This window comes from Miniopterus natalensis, chromosome 2 (assembly GCF_054644295.1).
Source record: "Miniopterus natalensis isolate mMinNat1 chromosome 2, mMinNat1.hap1, whole genome shotgun sequence".
NCBI lineage: Eukaryota > Metazoa > Chordata > Mammalia > Chiroptera > Miniopteridae > Miniopterus > Miniopterus natalensis.
The window spans coordinates 149,847,067-149,867,600 of NC_142082.1; the positions used below are offsets into that span (position 1 = coordinate 149,847,067).

The 20,534-nt window shown below is 36.8% G+C and overlaps 1 protein-coding gene across 1 annotated transcript in view; it reads left to right on the plus strand.

Annotated features, from left to right (window-relative positions):
- The window catches only part of SLC2A13 (solute carrier family 2 member 13), a 269,611-nt gene extending 251,573 nt beyond the window's left edge, over positions 1–18,038 (plus strand). Inside the window, exons 8-10 of the mRNA XM_087814727.1 lie at positions 4,873–4,994; positions 5,111–5,263; positions 13,008–18,038. Of these exons, the coding sequence (XP_087670853.1) occupies positions 4,873–4,994; positions 5,111–5,263; positions 13,008–13,234 (502 nt within the window). The 3' untranslated portion in view covers positions 13,235–18,038. The remainder of the gene's footprint in view (positions 1–4,872; positions 4,995–5,110; positions 5,264–13,007) is intronic.
- Positions 18,039–20,534: the final 2,496 nt, after the last annotated feature.

Below are 20,534 nucleotides of genomic sequence, written 5' to 3' on the forward strand. Positions count from 1 at the left end.
ATGAACATCAGGAAACATAGATCATAGAGGGGCTACTCTAGTGAGTCTGCCACAGAGACAGATATAGCTGATGACACAAACACTCAGGAGTCTGAATTAGGGTGGTATTACTGCAAATAGAAAGGAAGACTCAGATTCATGATTTCTTCCTGTACCATGTGAGGTTCTTTTCAAACCTTATCTCATGTAAGCATCACCATACCTCTTTGAGGTAGATGCCAGGAACATCCTTATTTCACAGATGAGAACACAGGCTTTGAAAAGCTAAGTGCCTATATGACATACATCTTAGCTTCAAATCTGGGGACTCAACCTAGATTTGAACACAAGATGTCAACCCCAGAGCTCGAAGTCTTAGCCATTTTTCTTATCTTGGACTTAAAATGTATAGAGGACTTGAACACAGATGGCTAAGAAAATATTGAAAATAACTCCAAGATTTTAATCTATCTCAATCAGGGAATGGTGGTGTAACTGAAACAGAAGTTTCATGAGTGGCACTATTAAAGTAATACATACCATGCATACACTGCATGTGCTAAGCACTCAGTTTGCATTGTCACATTTAATGTTCCCAATAGCCTGTGATAATAGTCCTTTTCCCCTATTTTATAGATCAGGAAGTTTCCACAAGTGCAAATCGTGGTTATTTTGTTCATAGCTATCTCTCTAATCTGGCACATAAATTTTAGAGTCATGATTTGAACTCAGAACAGCACCACTCTGTCTCCTGCAGAAGACGGTGTAGTCCACTGTAGCCCTAGTATGCCTGAGGCCATAGCAGAATATTTAGATACTGATGTTCAACAGATAACCTAAATTCTATCAATGGAGCTTGAGAAACAGGTCAAGGCTAGAATAACCTATTAGGGAGCATCCATGTGGAGATTAAATCCTTAAAATGATTTATCTTTATTGTTGAAAGTATTACAGATGTCCCCTTTTTCTGTAATACTTTCAACAATAAAGATAATTTTTTTTAAAAGCCTTAAAAAGCGGTAAGATCAAGAAAGAAGGTATAAGCCCCAAAATAGAACCTACAGAACACCTGTATTTAGAGGTTGAGGGAAGAGGCATTTAAAAAAAGCAATGAAGATATATACATCAGAGAGATAAGGTGGAGATACAGATATAAAAGCAAAGGGGAAAGAGGAGGAGGTTTGTCAGCAGTATCAACCACCTTGGAGTAATCAGAGAGCCTCAAATTAGGCAAGATAAATGGAGGATTTGGAGATCACTGATGACCTTTGGATGAACAGAGTCAAGAAAACAGAGCCTGAGTAAGAGTCAGCTGGCATGTGGGTGGGTGGGGGAGCTGGACTCTGAAGGAATGATTGGGTAACAAGGATGCAGAGCTCACTAGTATAAGTTTCTCTGCAGTTCTGAACAAGCTGGTAGTGGTAATATGAGAGGGCTGACTATTTAAATAGGTGCGATCTTCTGTGCTGTCATCAGAAGGGAAGACTCAAGTAGGAAGAAACTAAAGATAGCAGGAGGATAGCCTGCTGATGGGACAGGGCCCCGCAGCAGGAAAAGGAGAATGAGATGGAGGACCAGGAATAGGAAAGGCAGTTCTCAGAAAGGGCAAGAGACACCGTACCATCGGAGGTGTCAGATGATCCTGAAAGAAAATACAGAAAAGTAGGAGTTCAGCAGAAAAAGATGAGGGAGTTCAAAGTGAAAGTCCTGATTTTCTTAAAGGGGGCAAGTTCTTAGTACCCAGAAAGCAAAGGGAAAGATTTTCAGACTAGAGGATAGTAAGAAATATTTTAATTCATTGAATCAACAGTTGACAGAAGTTTACTAAATGCCTACTCTGAAATAAGCATTCAGTAGAGAAGACAATAAAGGATAAAAATAAGAAGGCATAACTGGGTACCCATACCCAGTTGGCAAGAAATATCGTGAACTTGAACAGAATCCAGTGGCACGGTTTCATAATTTTGCCCAGCTTCTGGAGTGGGTATTGAAAGAAGTTAATGGTGCTGCACTGGACTGGGAACTGAAATGGTGAGAACAGCAGACGAGCGTGGACTCCAGAGGCAGCAGACATGGAGCTGGCATGGTCTGAGCCAAGCAATGAGATGAACAAGCACAGAGAAGAGTTAGAATCCATAGACTGTGATTTGGGTGTGGGGCAAGTTACCAGAAATGAGGAAATGAAGTTCTTGTAATCAGAATAGTAATGCTGCTCTAAGTTTGAGACCTTGAAGTGAAATAGTTCCAAATCAAGCACATTATAATGGGCACTCTCTGGAGTTTCAGAGGCTAAATAAAGAACTCTGAAGCCAAGGTATGGGCCAGAAGTAAAAATAAATGAGAGGAGGTGGAGATGACTGACCAGGCACCCAAATCACCAAGATAGGCAGTGTGTCATGATGGAGGTCATAAACGAGGCAACAAGGATAGGGTTTGGATATCCAGGTTCAAAAACAGAGGTTGATGGAGGCAGAACAACAGTTTTAAAATGACAGTAGGGAATAAAAACGTTTTGAGGCTGATTGTGTCTTTGGGCGCAATTCAGATTTCAATTAAGGTAAAGAATTGGAAGTTCAACTTGAGAATCAATCCAAGACCGGAAGAGACTTTGCTTCACCATAGAGCTAGGGGACAGTCAGCAGGAAGTGACTGACAGAGAAGCAGGAACACACAGCAGGAAGGGTTAGTTGGAATCGGATGTAAGAATATTCCCTGCCCTCATCTTATCCTGTCACCCCTTCACAGGTGACCTAATTTTTCAAATTACCTGTAAGGCATTATCCCCATTTTACAAATGGAAGAAAAAAAACACACCTGGTTCTGGAATGTGAATCTTGTCCTGACTGCAAAATCTATTTTCTACACAACACACACTCAGTGGTCTTAAAGTGTTACTGCAGCTTTCACAGACTCACTGGAAATCATGTCTGACTCACATGGAATAGGTATGAAACACAGTATATTTTTTATTTTATTGAGTAACACTGACATAGAACATATTAGTTTCATAACATATTAGTTTCAAGTGTACATGATTCAATATTTGTATATATTATAAAATGATCACCACAGTAAGTCTAGTTAGTATCTGTCACCATAGTTACTGTTTTGTCTTGAAATGAGAACTTTTAAGTTCTATTCTTAGCAGCTTTCGAAGATACAGTATGGTATTATTAACTGTAGCCCCATGCTATATATTATATCCCCATGACTTATTTCTTATAAGTGGACGTTTGTACCATTTGCCCCATTTTACCCACCTCCCACCCCTGGCAAATACCAATCTGTTCTCTGTATCTGGGAACTGTTTTTTGGTTGCTTTTTGTTTTGTTTTAGGGTTGCACATAAGTGACATCATATGGTATTTGTCTTTTTCTCCCGGACTTATTCCACTTAGCATAATGCCCTTAAGGTCCACCCATGTCCTAAATGCCAAGATTCCCTTTTTATGGACTATTCCAGTGTGTGTATCACATTTTCTTTATCCATTCAACAATCAATAGCCACTTAGGTTGCTTCCATGTCTTGGCTATTTTTATTCTTATTTTTTTAAATCCTCACACAAGGATATTTTTTCCATTGCTTTTTGGGGGAGGGGGACAGATAGAAACATCGATGTGAAAGAGACACATTGATTGGTTGCTTCCCACATGTGCCCTTGGAGCCTGCAACCGAGGAACATGCCCCTTGGCCGGAATCGAACCCAGGACCCTTCAGTCTGTGGGCCAGCACTCTAACCACTGAAAAAACTGGCTAGGGCTGTCTTGGCTATTTTAAATAGTGCTGCAATGAACATGGGGGTGCAGATATTTTTTTGTTAGTGTTCCTGTTTTCTTTGGATAATTGTCCAGAAAGGGTTGCTAGATCACGTTTTAGTTTTAAATTTTTGAGGAACTGTCATTCTGTTTTCCATGGTGGCTGAACCAATTTGCATTCCCAGCAACAATATATAAGGGTTCCCTTTTCTCCCCACGCCAACACTTGTTATCTCTTATTTCACATAAAGGCCATGTATGCAAAGTGGCCCCCAAATGCCAAAGGAGAGGAGAGGCCAAAGAACAACACGCACAAGTCCAGCTTGTCAGTTTAGAATTTCGATAGACAACTCAGGGAAATGCCCTCTTGGGCAGCAGCAGGACAGAGAGTGGGTCCCTACACCGTTCATCCCGACCTTGTTTTCTACCCCTTTAAGAAATGGACCTATGTATTCCATATTCTTAAAAGATTGCAGGGAAGGATGATGGAGTGGAACAAAGAGACCAGATTGGGGGAGGGGGGGTAGTCTGGAGCAGGGGCAGGTTAACCTTTGAGGGTGCTTTGCCTTAGGGCAAGGATTAATGGTAGTTTGTGATTAACTTGAAGCTTCCAGAGGCAGCCCCAGGGAAAGGGGAAAGGGTACAAGGATTCAGGTAGATTAGTTTTTAAATGAAGTCAGCTTTTTAAGATGAAGTCAGCTCTGTCTTACACACCTTTTTTGATGACAGCCTTTCTAACTGGTGTGAAGTGATATCTCATTGTGGCTTTGATTTGCATTTCCCTAATGATTAGTAATGTTGAGCATCTTTTCATGTACCTGCTGGCCATCTGTATGTCTTCTTTTGGAAAGTGCATATTCGGATCCTTGGCCCATTTTTTTAATTGGATTTGTTTTTTTGCTATGAGTAGTATGCACAGAGTATTTCTATGTGTTGCTCCTGAATTATATTCACTCTGTGAGCTTCCATATCTAATACTGTATATTATTTCAATCTTATTTTTTTCAAGGAAAATATGTTGGACCCTTTTCTTTAATTATATTAAGGAACTTCCAAATATGTCCTAGATGATCACATTGAATTTCTACAACTGTATCCTAAAACACCAAGTTAATATTTCTATTGCATTATTTTTCAGGTGTGAAAATGAAACCAAATTCAAAACAGAAGAAGTATTTTGGGCTTACAATTTCTGCCCTACTCCATACTCTTGGACTGCACTTCTGGGCCTTATTTTATATCTAGTTTTCTTCGCACCCGGTAAACAAGCCTTCACTGTTATCAATTAGATTGTCTCTTCTAAGAGGAGACAAGCTACTTTCTAAAAAATTCCTTACATCCTGCTCTACTGAAATGTTTAATTTTGTATTTCTCAGGAATGGGACCAATGCCTTGGACTGTGAATTCTGAAATATATCCCCTTTGGGCAAGAAGTACAGGAAATGCATGTTCATCTGGAATAAACTGGATTTTCAACGTTCTGGTTTCACTGACGTTTTTACACACAGCAGAGTATCTTACATACTACGGTAAGAGGATTTTTTTCTATTCTATTTTTATATATGCTAAAATCATTTGTGATTAAAAGACTCCATCGTTACATTTTTGCTGTTATAAATATTTCTATGTGGCTTTCTTGTTCCCGCAAGTCCTTGGAAACATACCTGGGGACAGGTGAGAGGAACTGTCCTTTCCCAAGCAGCACTGCTGCTTGTCCCTCAGTGCTGTATAGCCTCCACCCACCCACCTACTTTGCCAGCCCAAATGTCTCCCAGCTGTCTCCCCAGTTGGAAATTTTCACAACATGGCTTTTAGTTTAATGAAGAAGCGTAAGAGAGAATGGTAGAAAGATGAGGCAAGGGGTCCAGGGCTAATGCTTGATGATATCCCATGACAGGGATGGGATCAGAGTAGGGCTGAAAGAAGCTGCCCCAAATGCCCTGCTGTGAGTTATGCCTCCCACTGCATCATCTATGCTTTCAGACCCAGGCAGGTCCATTTCTGTGTCCGCGGAGACCAGCAATCATGCTGCTAGAACATGAACATGTCAGAAGAGTTCAAGCACAAATGTGTGGAGACCATAACTCAAAGCAATAGTGGGAAGTAGCTGACTTAGGGGAAAACTTCGGTAAACTACTTCAAGTCCATTTTTACTAAAGTGAAAAGACTGCCTTTCCAGCAAGAGGATGTCTTTATTGTATGAGTTTATAAGTTGTGGTTGCATTCTAAATGATGGATAGGTTTTCATTCTAATCTCCACACAAGCCTCTGAATATAGAATGCCTACTGCTGATGCCCACCCCGGGTACTTATTTCTTTTTGCAAGAACAGGTGCATTTGTCAGCCCCACCCCCACGCAACCATAAATCCCTGGAGCTCAGGCCAGGACTCGGCCTTGGTTACGGTTATAATCCCAGTACCTTCCAAGGCATCTTACTCAATGAGCCCTCAGAAGTGTTGATCAAATGACTGAATACTCAGGTAGATTTTGTAAATGAATGACAACTATGAGAAACATTAAAAAATCTATTCCTCCTCTCTTCTAAACAGAATTGCTGTTTAGTTTTACATAATACTATTTATCTAAAATTTTTTTATCTTTATAAGACTTTTCTCTCCCAGTCAGCATTTAGAAATATTTGATTTTTTTGGGAAGGAAAAGCACAGGCATTTTAAACTGTATATTAAGTATATTCAGCTCTATCCCATTTTGCAATTAAAATTTTTTTACTGAAGTTCATAAACTTATCTTCCTGACACCATAAATATTAGCACAATAAATATGTACCCGTATTTGCTGATTCTTGAGAATGCTTAAATATTTGAAGACCTAAATGTAGACTAATATCCTGAGAGAGCATTTTTTATAGAGGGATAGACCAAATAATAAAAGTCTACATGGGAATACTTCTGATAGCAAAGCCCCTCTTTCTTGAATTTATGCTGCCAGAAAAACATGAGGCAACAGAAGTAAATTTTAAATAGGGATAGCCTGGCTTCTTTCAAAAATTTCTGGTTAGAGGAAACTTTTTTCTTTTTGCATTAAGTGAGCTTCTATCAGGTCAGCACACTGGTCCACTTGGTCTACGGCTGGCTGACAGTGGAACAGTATTTCAGTTCAGGTGAGTTTTTCCTGGTTTTTTAACCTACATTTTAGAATTTATGTAAGGTATGTTCATATTGCTGATTTAACGAATACATACAATAATTTATCTCTGGAAATACCACGTCCTCTCTTATTTCTTCCTTTTATTGTTTCATAAAACGTCAAATTTTGATTCCTTCCAAAACTATACTGCTTCGACAGTCTTCCTTGGCCCCCATTCAATAATGTTTATTACTAAAAATTATCATTAAAATGTCACCAGTATGCCATTTTATGGGTATCCTGTGTGACTAAACAGATCCCTTGCAGAGCATTACAGACACCGTCTTTGATTCCTCATTTTGTATAATTCAATTAAATATTTATTTTAATCTGAAACTTAATATAGGACTCTAATAAAATGGGTTTCCTTCAGAGTAAAGCTGAGGAATATCTGCACTGTTTAACAATCCTGACAGACTCGGTACAGACACTTTTATCCTTTTTATTCCAAGAGGGAACAATTACAGTAGTTACACGACTAACTTTCCCATTACATGGAGCGGTCAGGGCCTCCTGGGCCTTCCCACACCTCTGGTTTAACCACAGGTCTCACCAGGGAAGGCCACCTTCGGAACTGGCCTGCTTTAGAGTCCTCAGATTTTATACTAGGATCTTGTATTTAGATAGAACTTCCTTGATATTATTTGGCTTCAGGAATCTGGGTGACAAGCAAGAAGGTATATGGCCTTCAAGAACCTTCCCAATCCATCAAATGTTTTAGCACTGACACATTTAATTAGTTACTTCTAATCATGCCATTACACCTAAATTGTAAGAGATGATGAATATTTCCTCAATATTACATTTTATAAAGCCGAACTAGGTTTGCTCTGTTATAGGAATTCAGCAGCCTGGTTTAGTCTAAAATACTTTAGCATATACACTTATATTCCTATATTACCATCATCAGGATTACCATCCTTTCTTTGTCTCTCTCCACTAAAGCTTCCATTTCTATTCTTACCTCCACAATTTTGATTATCTGTAATTAGAACACAAGATTTCATCTCCTTTCATTTTTTCCCTCAAAATTCCCGCCTTTCCCAAGAGCTAGCTGGCCAGTATCACCTTTTTGATGAAAATATTTCTAATTTATTCGTCTTACTAATCTTATTCTGTTCTATCTCAAATAGCAACTCTTTTCCCCTTGTGATTTAGTAGAATTTAATAATGCTCTCTTACTACTTTTTTGAGCAACTACCATCCAGAATTCTAATAGGCATGTAACATAATTTCTTTTTTTTTTAAATTTAACTATAGTTTCTATTTAATATTATATTAGTTATATTAGTTTCAGGTGTACAATATAGTGATTCAACATTTTTATACCTTATAGTAAACGTGTCACTGTGCAACCTTAAAATATTGACTGTATTTCCCTTCACCCATATCCCCACCCCCTTCTGGTAACCATCCCTTTGGTCTCTGTTTTTATAGTCTGTGTTTGTTTTGTTTGTCCGTTTGCTTGGTTTTTTGGATTCCACATGTAAGTGAAACCATATGGTATTTGTATTTCTCTACTTAGCATAATACCCCCTAGATCCATCCATGTTGTTGAAAATCACAAGATACCATTTTTATTGCTGTGTAATATTCTAGTGTGTGTGTGTGTGTGTGTGTGTGTGTGTATATACACATACACACATCTTCTTTGTCCACTCACCTATATAGATGGACACCTAAGTTGCTTTCATATGGCTTTTGCAAAATAATGCTGCAGTAAACATGGGGTGCATATATCTTTTCAAATTAGTGTTTTGGATTTCTTCAGATAAATACTCAGAAGTGGAACTGCTAAGTCATATGGTTATATCTAATTTTTAGGGTTTTTTTCAGGCATCTCTATAGTAGCTACACCAATTTGCACTCCTACAAACAGCGCACACGGGTTCCCCTTTCTCCACACCCTGCTGTACGTTGCTTGTTTACTTCCCAATAGCCATTCTGACTGGTATGAAGTGGTATTTCACTGTGGTTTTGATCTGCATTTCCCTGATGATTAGTGATGATGAGCATCTTTTCATATGTCTGTTAGCCATCTGTATGCCTTCTTTGAAGAAATGTCTTTTCATGGCCTCTATTTATTGATCAGATTGTTTTTTCTTTGTTACTGAGTTGCATGAGCTTCTTATTTTTTTGAATATACTATTTGTGAATCTATTCCCCCATGCAGGTCTTTTTGTTTTGCTGATGGTTTCCTTCACTGTGCAGAAACTTTTTAGTTTGATGTAGTTCCATTTGTTTATTTTTGCTTTTGTTTCCCTTACTTGAGGAGACATATCCAAAATGTTACTCAGACTGATGTCAAATAGTTACTACCTGTGTTTTCTTCTAGGAGTTTTATGGTTTCAGGCCTTAAGTTTAAGATTTTAACCCATTTTGAGTTTATTTTTGTACATGGGGTAAAAGAATGGTCCAGATTAATTTTTTTACATGAACCTGTCCAGTTTTCCCAACACTATTTGTGGAAGAGACTGTAATTACTGTAGTAACATGCTTACCTCATTTGTCGTAAATATTTTAGTTCACTGTATAAGTGAGGGTTACTTCTGGGCTCTATTCTGTTCCACTGATCTAGGCATCTGTTTTTATGCTGGTACTGTCTGTTTTTATTATTAGAGCTTTGAATAGAGCCGTACAGTGTAGTTTGAAATCAGGGAGCATGGTACCTGCAGCTTTGTTCTTCTTTCTCAAGATTGCTTTGTTATTCATGGTCTTCTTTGGTTCCATGTCAATTTTAGGATTATTTCTTCTAGCTCTGAGAAGAATGTCATTGGCATTTTGACAGAAATAGCATTGAATCTGTAGACTGTTAAAATCACCATATGACTCAAAGCAATGTCAATCCTCTAGCCCATGAGCACAGTATAGCCTTCCATTTATTTGTGTCCTCTTCAATTTCTTCCTTCAGTATCTTATAGTTTTCCTATACACTAATAACAAACAATCAAGGAAAATTAAGAAAACAATCCATTTACAGTTGCATCAAAAATAAAATGCCTAGGAATAAATTTTACCAGGAGGTCAGACCTATACTCTGAAAACTCTAAGTCACTGAAGAGAGAAACTGGAAGAGGACACACGAAAAATGAAAGACTACTGTGCTCATGGACAGGAGGAATTAACATCATTCAAATGCTCGTACCACCTCTACAAGCTCAGTGCAAGCCCGATCCAAATACCAATGGCACTTTTTAAATAATCCTAAAATTTATATGGACCACAAAAGCCTGTAAATAGCCAAAGCAATGTTGAAAAAGAAAAGCAAAGCTGGAGCTGGCGTGCCACCTGATATTCAAACTATACTGCAGGGCGACAGGAATCAAACAGCATGGCACAAGCTTAAAAACACACACAGATCAGTGGAACACTCTAGAGAACCTAGGGGGGAAAACACCATGCCTATGTGGTCAATTAATCTATGACAAAGTATGACAAAATGTGATAAAGACAATCTTCAATAAATGGCATTGGGAAAACTGGACAGATATATGCAAGAAAATGTATGAACCAAAACTATAAAACTCTTAAAACATAAGCACTAAACTCTCTGGCATTGCTCTTACCAATATTTTTCTGGATATGTCTCCTCGGGCAAGATAAAAGTAAACATAAACAAATGGGACTACATCAAACTATAAAGTTTTTGCACAGTGAAGGAACCATCAACAAAATGAACAAGCAACCTACTGAGTGGGAGAATATTATCTGCCAATGATACGTCCTATATGGAATTAAAATCCAAAATATATAAGGAACTCATACCAAAATAAGAATCCCATTAAAAAATGGCAGAGGACATACAGATGGCCAGTAGACATATGAAAAGATGCTCAACATCACGAATCATCAGGGATTTCAGATTAAAACTATAATGAGATATCACCTCACACCTGTCAGAATGACTATCATCAAAAAATCAACAAACAACAAGTGTTGGGGAGCATGAAGAGAAAAAGGAACCATCACACAGTGTTGGTGGGATTGTGAATTAGTGCAGCCACTATGAAAAGCAGTACAGAGGTTACTTAAAAAGACAGAACTACCTTGTGGCCCAACAATTCCACTTCATTGCAGCATTATTTACAGTAGCCAAGAAATGGAAGCAACCTAAGTGCTCATCAATAGATGAATGGATAATGAACAAGTGGTACATACATACAATAAAATATTAGCCATAAAAAATAATGAAATCTTGCCATTGGCAACATCGTGGGTGGATCTAGAAGGTAACATGTAATTAAAATAAATCATATGGAGAAGACGAATGCCATATGATTTCAATTCTATGTGGAATCTAAGAAACAAAATAAATGAACAAAACAGACACAGACTCATAGATTCAGAGAACAAATGACAGTTGCCAGATAGGAGGGGGCTGGGCAGATGAATAAAAATGGTGAAGGGATTAAGAAGTACAAATTGGTAGTTATAAAAATAGTCATGGGATATAAAGTAGAGCATAGGGAATACAGTCAATAATATAACTGTATGGAGTCAGTAGGGTACTAGATTTATCAGGGTAATCACTTCATAACTTGTACAAATGTCTAATCACTATGTTGTACATCTGAAACTAATACAATATTGTATGTCAACTAGAATATTTTTTAAAATTTAATTACACTAGAAAAAAATTTTTAATAAAAAAGTAAGCTTTATAGTGTGTCAGATGGTGATAAGTGCTATGGACCCAGAGTGGACTAAGAGAAGGCACAAAACCCTAGCTGGTTTTGCTCAGTGGTTAGAGCGTCGGTTGGTGGACTGAAGGGTTCTGGGTTCGATTCCAGCCAAGGGCACTAACCTCAGTTGCAGGCTCCATCCCCGGCACTGGTCACGGTACATGCAGAGGCAGCCAATCACGATGTGGCTCTCCTTCTCTGAAAACCAATGGAAAAAATATCCTCGGGTAAGGATTAAAAAAGAGAGAGAGAGAAGGCACAAGGAGACCAATTAGGAGACTATTGCAACAGTGCAGATGAGGGAGGATGGTATCAGTGCAATGGTAAGTGTCATCTCTCAGATTGTATTTGAAAGTAGATCCTAACAGATTGGCTATTGGAGGGGAAAGTAAGAAAAAAGTCAAGGTCAATTTCCAGATTTGAGCCATGAGAGGCTGGAAGGACAGCATTGCCATGTATTCCATTAAGTCATGAAATCAGCAGTGTCATTATTTTGTGTCACTGTGGAAATACATACAAGATAAATGAGAATGAAATTTCTCCCTCAGAGTATACAGTCTGGCAGAAAAAACAGACAAAATACATGCACGTAATTATAATACTTCTTGGTTATTATGATAAGGGGCCTCAGCACAGTACGGTGAAAGCACATAGAGAAGCAGTTATCTCTAGCCAGGGACATGAGGGAAGACATAAAAGTAGAAGTTACATATAAGCCTGGTCTATCGTTCTTGAGTTTGGCATTACATGACTTTAGAACAATAAATAGCATTATATTCACAGGGTTGGAACAATTAGAGTGACCAGGCTGGCAGTAGTTTTTTGGTTCTATTTCAGACCACAGTTATTTATGCACAATTGACCAGAAAAGTCCAAATCAAGTATTTTCCAACCTAGGAGAGTGTGTGCAGGCAAACACACACAACACAGCAGCGCTTTGAATAACTTAGTTACATTCAGCATTGGTTTGTTACAACACTGATGGGATGCTACAGGAACTTAACTCTTATTTATATCAATTAGCCTGTGGTAAAATTGGTTTCTTTACACAGTTAACCCTTAAACAACACAATGTGAACTGCTCAGTTCTACTTATACATGGATTTTTTTTCAATAAATACATACAGTACTGTAAATGTATTGCCTCCTTATAATTTTCTTAATATCTTCTTTTCTCCAGCTTATTGTAGGTATTAATACTATATTCTTACAACATACCAGATATGTGTTGACTGTGTTGTTAACAGTAAAACTGGTCACACTAGGTTATTAGTGAAGTTATTGGGGAGGCAAAAGTTATATGTGGATTTTCAACTACACAGAGAGTAGGGGGCTCCTAGCCCCAAACTGTTCAGGAATCAACCCCATGTCATTTTGCCTTAGTTCCAAGAACCTACTGATGACATTAAGTGAGGACTTACTGTACATTATTTTCCATCGCAGGAGCCTTCTTCCTCTATGCTGGATTCGCTGCTGTGGGACTCCTTTTCATCTATGGCTGTCTTCCTGAGACTAAAGGGAAGAAATTAGAGGAAATTGAATCACTCTTTGACAACAGGCTCTGTACGTGTGGCGCTTCTGATTCTGATGACGGGAGATACATTGAATATATTCGGGTAAAGGGAAGTAACTATCATCTTTCTGACAACGATGCTTCTGATGTGGAGTAATTTTCAACTGCTTGTGTACGTAGTTATTTAAACAACCTTGGGAGAAAAGAGCAGCAATTGGTGACCTTACTGCCCTGCTTCTAATCTGGGTCTTTCCAGTCTAGTTTTAAATGACTTCATAATCTTTGATTAGAAGGAAGATACAATCATGTTGACATTTTTTTTGCATAAGCAGATATATATTTAAAAAATTAGGTATTTTAAAATAATCATTGAGCAAATATGTGTAATTCCTTCCTGAGATAGTCTAAAATGAATATTGTATCCAGTGACTTCAGTGGTATCCTTTTTTCCTAAGACCATATATAATTATTAGCAATTAAATCAGTGCTAATCTAGCTGAATCATGTACGTGTGATATAAAGGAGGATCCTAGGATATGGTCCAAGGATGTTTATCAAAACATGGCCTATTGGCTCTAAATTCTTCTAAGGACAAGTATCTAATCTGTGATCAGCTATTAGAAAGTAAATTCCATTAAGCTTTCATCAACAGTGCCTCCTACAAGGGCACAGCTGTCTTTATCTCCTTTGGCTTCTACATTTTGGTTTCTCTCTTCAAACTGAGATCTTGAGAGTTCTTCAGAAACTGACTCTGCACAGGATCTTTGGAACATTATGAAAAGCAGGTCTTTTAGGGTATATTTTCATACATATTTTTTGCATTGGTGATAAGTGTACATTTGCACAGATAAGCTAGCAAGTTTTGATAAGTATATTTTATTGCTAGAAACGTAAGAAAGAAGATTTTTATGGGTCCCTCATTGAGTTAGTCACTTAGGTATGGAACTATAAATATAAATAGCACTAGACCTTCAGCTGCATTTCAGGGTCAGTTTTTGTACATGCCAAAATCACCTGACACTCACCATGCCTTTGTTCATCAACTCTCGAGTCTTATTTGTGCCTTCATTTGTGTTATATAAATAGCTGCTAGCAGACTATTTTCCGCTTCTTTTATTCAAATAATTTCTGAAACAGAAAAGGAAGAAAATCAGTGACAAATAATCCTGTTGTTAATTAGTGGGACTTATTTTAACTTTTTATTAATCTTCCTAAGGGAATTGTCACTTTTACTTTCCTTTTTTTAAATGTAAGAGCATAAACTAGTTTTTAGTTTGCACACCTTTTCTCCTTTTCTCTGACAATTTACTCCCCACTGCCTTCTCCGCCCCCCAAAACCACACATAGATTTGTCTGTGGCTGTTTCCTTTTACTCATGCGTGGCTTGAATTTTTTTCCTTATCTAAAAATTGGGGTTTTTCTATTGGGACAGATTAATGGTTCTCACATAGCACATGTCTTTAAGAAATGTTGACTTTGCATTTTTACAATGTCTTCTCAAAGTGTTAACTGGGCTTTATGTTCCTTTATCAGTGAACTCTTATTTTTTGCTCTTACATTAGGAACTATATAGTATATACAAAATTACTTGCTAGTTCCGGTGAAATTATGAATGACTCTTCGGTGGCCAGTTGGGAATGCATAAGTGTGATGCATTTTAACATGGCTCTAAACATCTGATAAGGTATCCTGGGAGTGAAAAGGTGGCTATCTCTAAATTCAGTCTAGCTGCCAATCTCCAAGATATTTTCTCTTCAAGACTGGCTTGTTCCGATCACAAGTGTCAAAGCCGAGAATGTAGCCAAAGAGGTTCCACTGTCTAAGTCAGCAGGGGTCTGATATGTGCTTTTAGCGGTCGCTTTTCTGGTAAAACATTTTCTCCCTTTGATCACAGCATATATTGAGTGTTTTTTTTCTTGAATTAGGTGCTTTGACAATTGATTTCTAATTTGATACTAATTTGCCCCATAAAAGTAAATGTGATTTCATAGAGAAAATTATTCTATTGATACTTTTTATCCCATAATGAATTTCTTACCTGTGTAATATTTCACACAGGTAAGTGAAGTAGAAAAGGAAGGATCTGTTGGGTCTTAAAATCAAAATATGACGGGGAGAAAAAGCATTTAGACAAATGAAGTACTCACTTTAAGAATTTTTCTGATTTATCCAAATAATTGCCTCAGTTCTTCTCTTTATTATATATGTAGCCTTAACTCAGCTGGGCTGAATGCACAGTAACTTTATTAAAGGAACAACTCGACTCTTATTATTTTGTAAAGCAGAACATGGCCAGTTCTCCCTGACATATTCAAATGGTGTTTTCAACTTGATATCCATAAATGCACATAATAGCAGGGAAAATTAGCCACAGTTCTCCTCAACCCCTTCTTTAAAGGACTCTTTGTTATTTATATAGAGATAAATATTCCATATCTTTGAAGTACAGAACAGAGAGGCACAGTATAAGAATTATTTATAATTTTTTAAAAAACAAATAACTACTTGAAAAGGAACCTTATACAATTAGGGTATTATTTTTAGATTCGGTGAATATTTATAGTATATGAAAATTTAATGTTTGAATTTTCAAAGTTTTTTTATATTTATGCACCTTTTAAGTTCTCAGCATCTTTAGCTACCACTATCAACTTGAAAACATTCTATTTGAAATATCATCAAATATATATTTTGTAGGACAATTTATATATGGTATGATTTAACCTACCATATCAAAACGCATTAAGCATCATGCTTTTAACTGAAATGATAGGTTTGCTTCTAAACATGCTGCAAATTCAATAGACATATATTAAGTTTTAGGGAAACAGTGAAGAAAGTTGTAACCCCTATTAAGGCTTATTAGCTGGATGGCTGATGAGATCTGCACTAGACTTCAGAATGTAACTTTCATCTGCATCTGAACACTTAAGTCTAAAGTTGGTGTAAAATAGGTTTTAAGGATTTGGCATTATTTTTCTTCAATATAAACATTCCTAATAATTTTGATTGTTACATCTTAGTCAATAATTACCCAACACACGATTTTTAATGTATTTGTAAAAGATCTAAATTAAAACTAATTTAAAAGGTTTGAAATTTTGTTCCCAATCATATGCAGTAGTTAGTTCACTGAGGAAAATGCTTTGAGAGTAATGCTATCAAGTGCTTTCTCATAACTTTATTTTACCACTAAACAAGATTTAAGTATGTGAATCTAAATATGTTTTTAGGTTACTCTAAAATGGGAAATCCATTAAAGCAAAAAATTTAGAAATTGTTTATTCTAATTCACAATCAATGAACAAGAAAAACATAAATTGACAACTTACCCTTCTTCTTTTTTCCTCAGAAAGTAAAACTGAAATGCATAATAATAATCCATAGATCCTGGGGAAAAATATTCTAGAAAATACTATCTATATGTTATCTAAGAGAATCTCACAATCTAATGGCGCTAATATTGTTTATAAATACTGTAATACAGTGGGGGGAAGAGAAGGATTGTTTTGATTTTCACTGGCACTAATTGAAAACAATAAAATTAGTAAGATACTTTGTTATAATCAGATTTTTTTTAACCATTTTCCTACTTACAAAATCTCAAATTATACTAAGCGCCCAATAACTGGCAGTTGTGACAAGTTTTCAATGACCAAATTCAGACCTTTTCACTAACAACAAATACAGGAACGATATACCAGGCAAGGAGCAGAGAATTCATATGTGCTTTAGAGCAAAGTGTATTAAATTGTGGATAAAATTTACAGCTCATGTGTAAATGCTGCCTCTAAAAAGACTCAGAATTGTTCTGTGGATTAATTTTAGTGTCCTGTTTTCTGTCACTTTCTATTAATTTTCTTAGTCTTATGTACAGAAATGTTAAGCTCATGAATGAAGTGATTCAGGTTGCAGCAGTGAATCAATGGTCAGTACATTCAGTTCTGGGTGGGCAATATTGTTGCTATTTCCTAGGAATAGCAATCATTTAAAAATACCAAACAGCTAACTGCTACCAACTCGCTTATATATTGTCTTAGAGAAGGGAAATTTTTGTGTGCCAGTTATCATCAGAGAGATATTTTATGAGTGTTAATGATGTTCAGAAGTACATGAAAGAATTTTATCCTAATTTGCTTGTGAGTATAAAACAATATAATTCCTATAAATCTTTACTTTGTACGTATAAAATAGTCTGTTGCACTTGAGTGATTTGGTCTGTGGAATGGTAAATACCTACCTTTGTTTAGTAGTAATATACAGATTTTTGTTTTAGACAGTTAAGTTCATGTGTTTGATTTGTCATATCAATATAAATGAAAAAAATTGCAACATCCATGTACTTAAAAGATAAAAACCAGTATTTTGTAAAGTTTTAAAATGTTAGCAGATTTTAAATAACATTCCATTTCATTTTGAGGTTAAAAAAAGATGAGACTTAACTCTAGCCAAAGTAGAAATTTATATTCTACATGTCCAAACTGGTTCCTAGCAGCTTTTGGACTCTATCTCACTTAATGTTATATCTTTTATTTATAATGTTCAAATTTCTATTTAGAAGCTCTACTGTGTATCTAGACTAAATCAAAACAATTTTATGCTTTTAAAATATGTTTTCAAAGTGTGTATTTTAATTTCTGAGTGCATGTTATAGAGTGTTTAATATTCACATGTCTTGGCAAATACAATATATATATTTATTCCTACATGTGACATATGGGATATCTCTGAAAAATTATGAATATGTATCATTTCCTTCAAAGTCATTCTAGCCTATAGCTGTATCAAAAGTATTGTATATTTTATGAGATTTAGTGATGTATATGTAAATGTTTTTTAAGTTATTTTATTGAAGTTCAATCTTTACATAAAATTAAAATCTTTTTTTAAAAAATGTGTCAGTGCCAGAACTGTAAATGAAAATAATCAAATAAAAGTTAAGACAATTCATTACTCATTTACCTTCCTTGCACTTTTGTATTTTCTCTAATTCTCTTCCTTAGATTTTAGGCTCTTAGATTTTAGGTTACACAGTAAAAACATCTAAAGATTACTTACCTCTCTATATTTATGCAATTCTACTCATTTTAGTATTTTTCCTATTTTGATCGTGGGTAAAGTCATCTTTAAAAAATAACTTATAATACCTAAAAAATTATTCCAAGGAATTATTCTAATAGTAAATATAAAACTTTTAAATGAAGTGCTTAGGAACCTTTGAAATATTTCTGGTCATGTCACAACCAGATGTTCACATGAACCATTATGTCGGGTTGACAAAAGTTATTTTTGGTTGTTGCTTTGTAAATAAGAACAAAATACCTAGTGGATGAGCAGCTGGCAGTCCTTTTGGAACTCTGTTGCTCTCTACTACCTACCGTTCCACCCAAACCGTAGCTTTTATTAGTAAGCATTGTATTAGTGTTTGATCTGGGTAGCTACTAGACTTACCTCCATAGTTAGGGTGTGCCATCCTGAGCCCAGCTACAGAAATAGCCCAAGCAGATCCTCTGAAGACACTAGATCTACTGTAACACAAAGGCTTACAGTGCAGCTGCAACTTAACCAAGGATTCTGATGTCAGCAGGTAAGGTAAAAATACTACAGTCAAAATGACCCTTGAAAAATCCCATAAATTATGCATAAAGTGTCCACTCACCTGGACAACTGAATAGTGTGGTACATGTCTGAATCGGTGGTCAGAAAAGTCCTCATTCAATTTGTCCAATCTTGTGGGGTAAACGCTGTCATCCTTTAATCAGTACTAAAACAGAGAATATTTTGGTGATTTGGCCAAGATCACACACTAGGAAGTGGTACAAAACTTGTCTGCAGCGACGACTCCTACAGTCTTCCTCACGGTCTTCATTTGGTATGTCGTCTTGTCAGATCCAGGCAGAAAGATTAAAAAAGAGAGCTTGTGGAATTCCTGTATTATAACTTAAGAGTATACGGGAAAAGAATCACATACCTCATTTTAAACTGGACTGTAGACACAAATCCTGAAAACCTTTGATTTGGGGATTCTTTTCCAAATATGAAGCAGTGTGTGGTACATTTTTTAAGAGGCCAGACTGAAAGCAGACTGTCTAGGTTTGAATCTCAGCTTTCACCTTACTGCCTGGTAACCTAAATTACACTGAGCTACTCTGCCTTGCTTGCTTACAAATGGAGATGTTGTTGCTATCATGTGTGTGTTTGGGGGTTACGTCAGTTAACCGTGTAAAGCACTTAGAACAATGACACTGAAGTACGGGCTGGATGACTGTGGGCTGTTCTTAGCGTCATCATCCATATGCTGTCCCTGGTGCTGCAAAGGTCGTGATGTCCAAAGTACAAGCAATGTGCTTATAAATTCCTGTCCTGGGGACAACTACCAGGAACAGGAGCACATGGGCTTCTTTGACATGTCACACAGGCTATGTGACTACAGCAGCCAGGCTCCCTGCTGACCAGAATAGTTTGAGCTGACCTGACTAGCCTGATGTCCCTCTTCCTGTCTCCGTCTCTTCCACAAACACCCTCCTGAATGGCACTGTTGATGAGATATTCTTATAGTCTCCAGATTAACAGCATTTAATACATAATTTCTATTATGTGATCTCTCAGTCAAGAAACAAACGTAATTTTAGAAAATTTCTCAGCCACCCATCATTTAAATTTCTTTCAGCATTTAAAAAATAATTTTTGAAACCCCCTCCAAATGAAAACTAACATTAACCCTTCACTTACTGGCTATATTGAAATTAAGTTACTATAGATGCTATGAATTCAATATGAAACTTGGATGGTATTTTTTACTTGTAATATTTCATGTACTTTTCCACTACACTTACAAAAATTAATTTTGGATGATCAGTACATTAAGTTTTACATAAAAAAAAATACTGGCATGCTTTACTTTTAGCAGGTGGATGCTAAACTCACACACACACACACACACACACACACTAAACAAGGCTCACAGACACAGACGACAGTACAGTGGTTACCAGAGAAGAGAGAGAGGGAGAGGAGAGGGGAGGAGAGGAGAGGAGAGAAGAGAGAGAGGGAGAGGAGAGGAGAGGGGAGGACAGGAGAGGGGGAGGGGAGGGGAGGACTGGGGGGGTAGTAAATGCTTAGAAAAGGGGGGATAAGCAGTGATGGAAGGAGATCTGACTTCAGGTGAGAAACACGCAATGCAATATACACATGATGTGTCAGAGAACTGTACACTTGAAACTCACAATTTTACTAACCAATGTCACCCCAATTAACTTTAAAAACCAGATTTGTTAGAGCAGTAGTTCTCAAAGTGTCCTCAGACTCGTAGCACAGGCATTGCCTATGAGTTTGTTACAAACGCCAATTTGTGGTCCTCACCTGACCTACTGAATCAGAATCCCTGGAGATGTAGCCCAGGAAACTATATATTTTTTGGAAATATAATCAACATAAATTGTGTAAGTTTAAGGTAT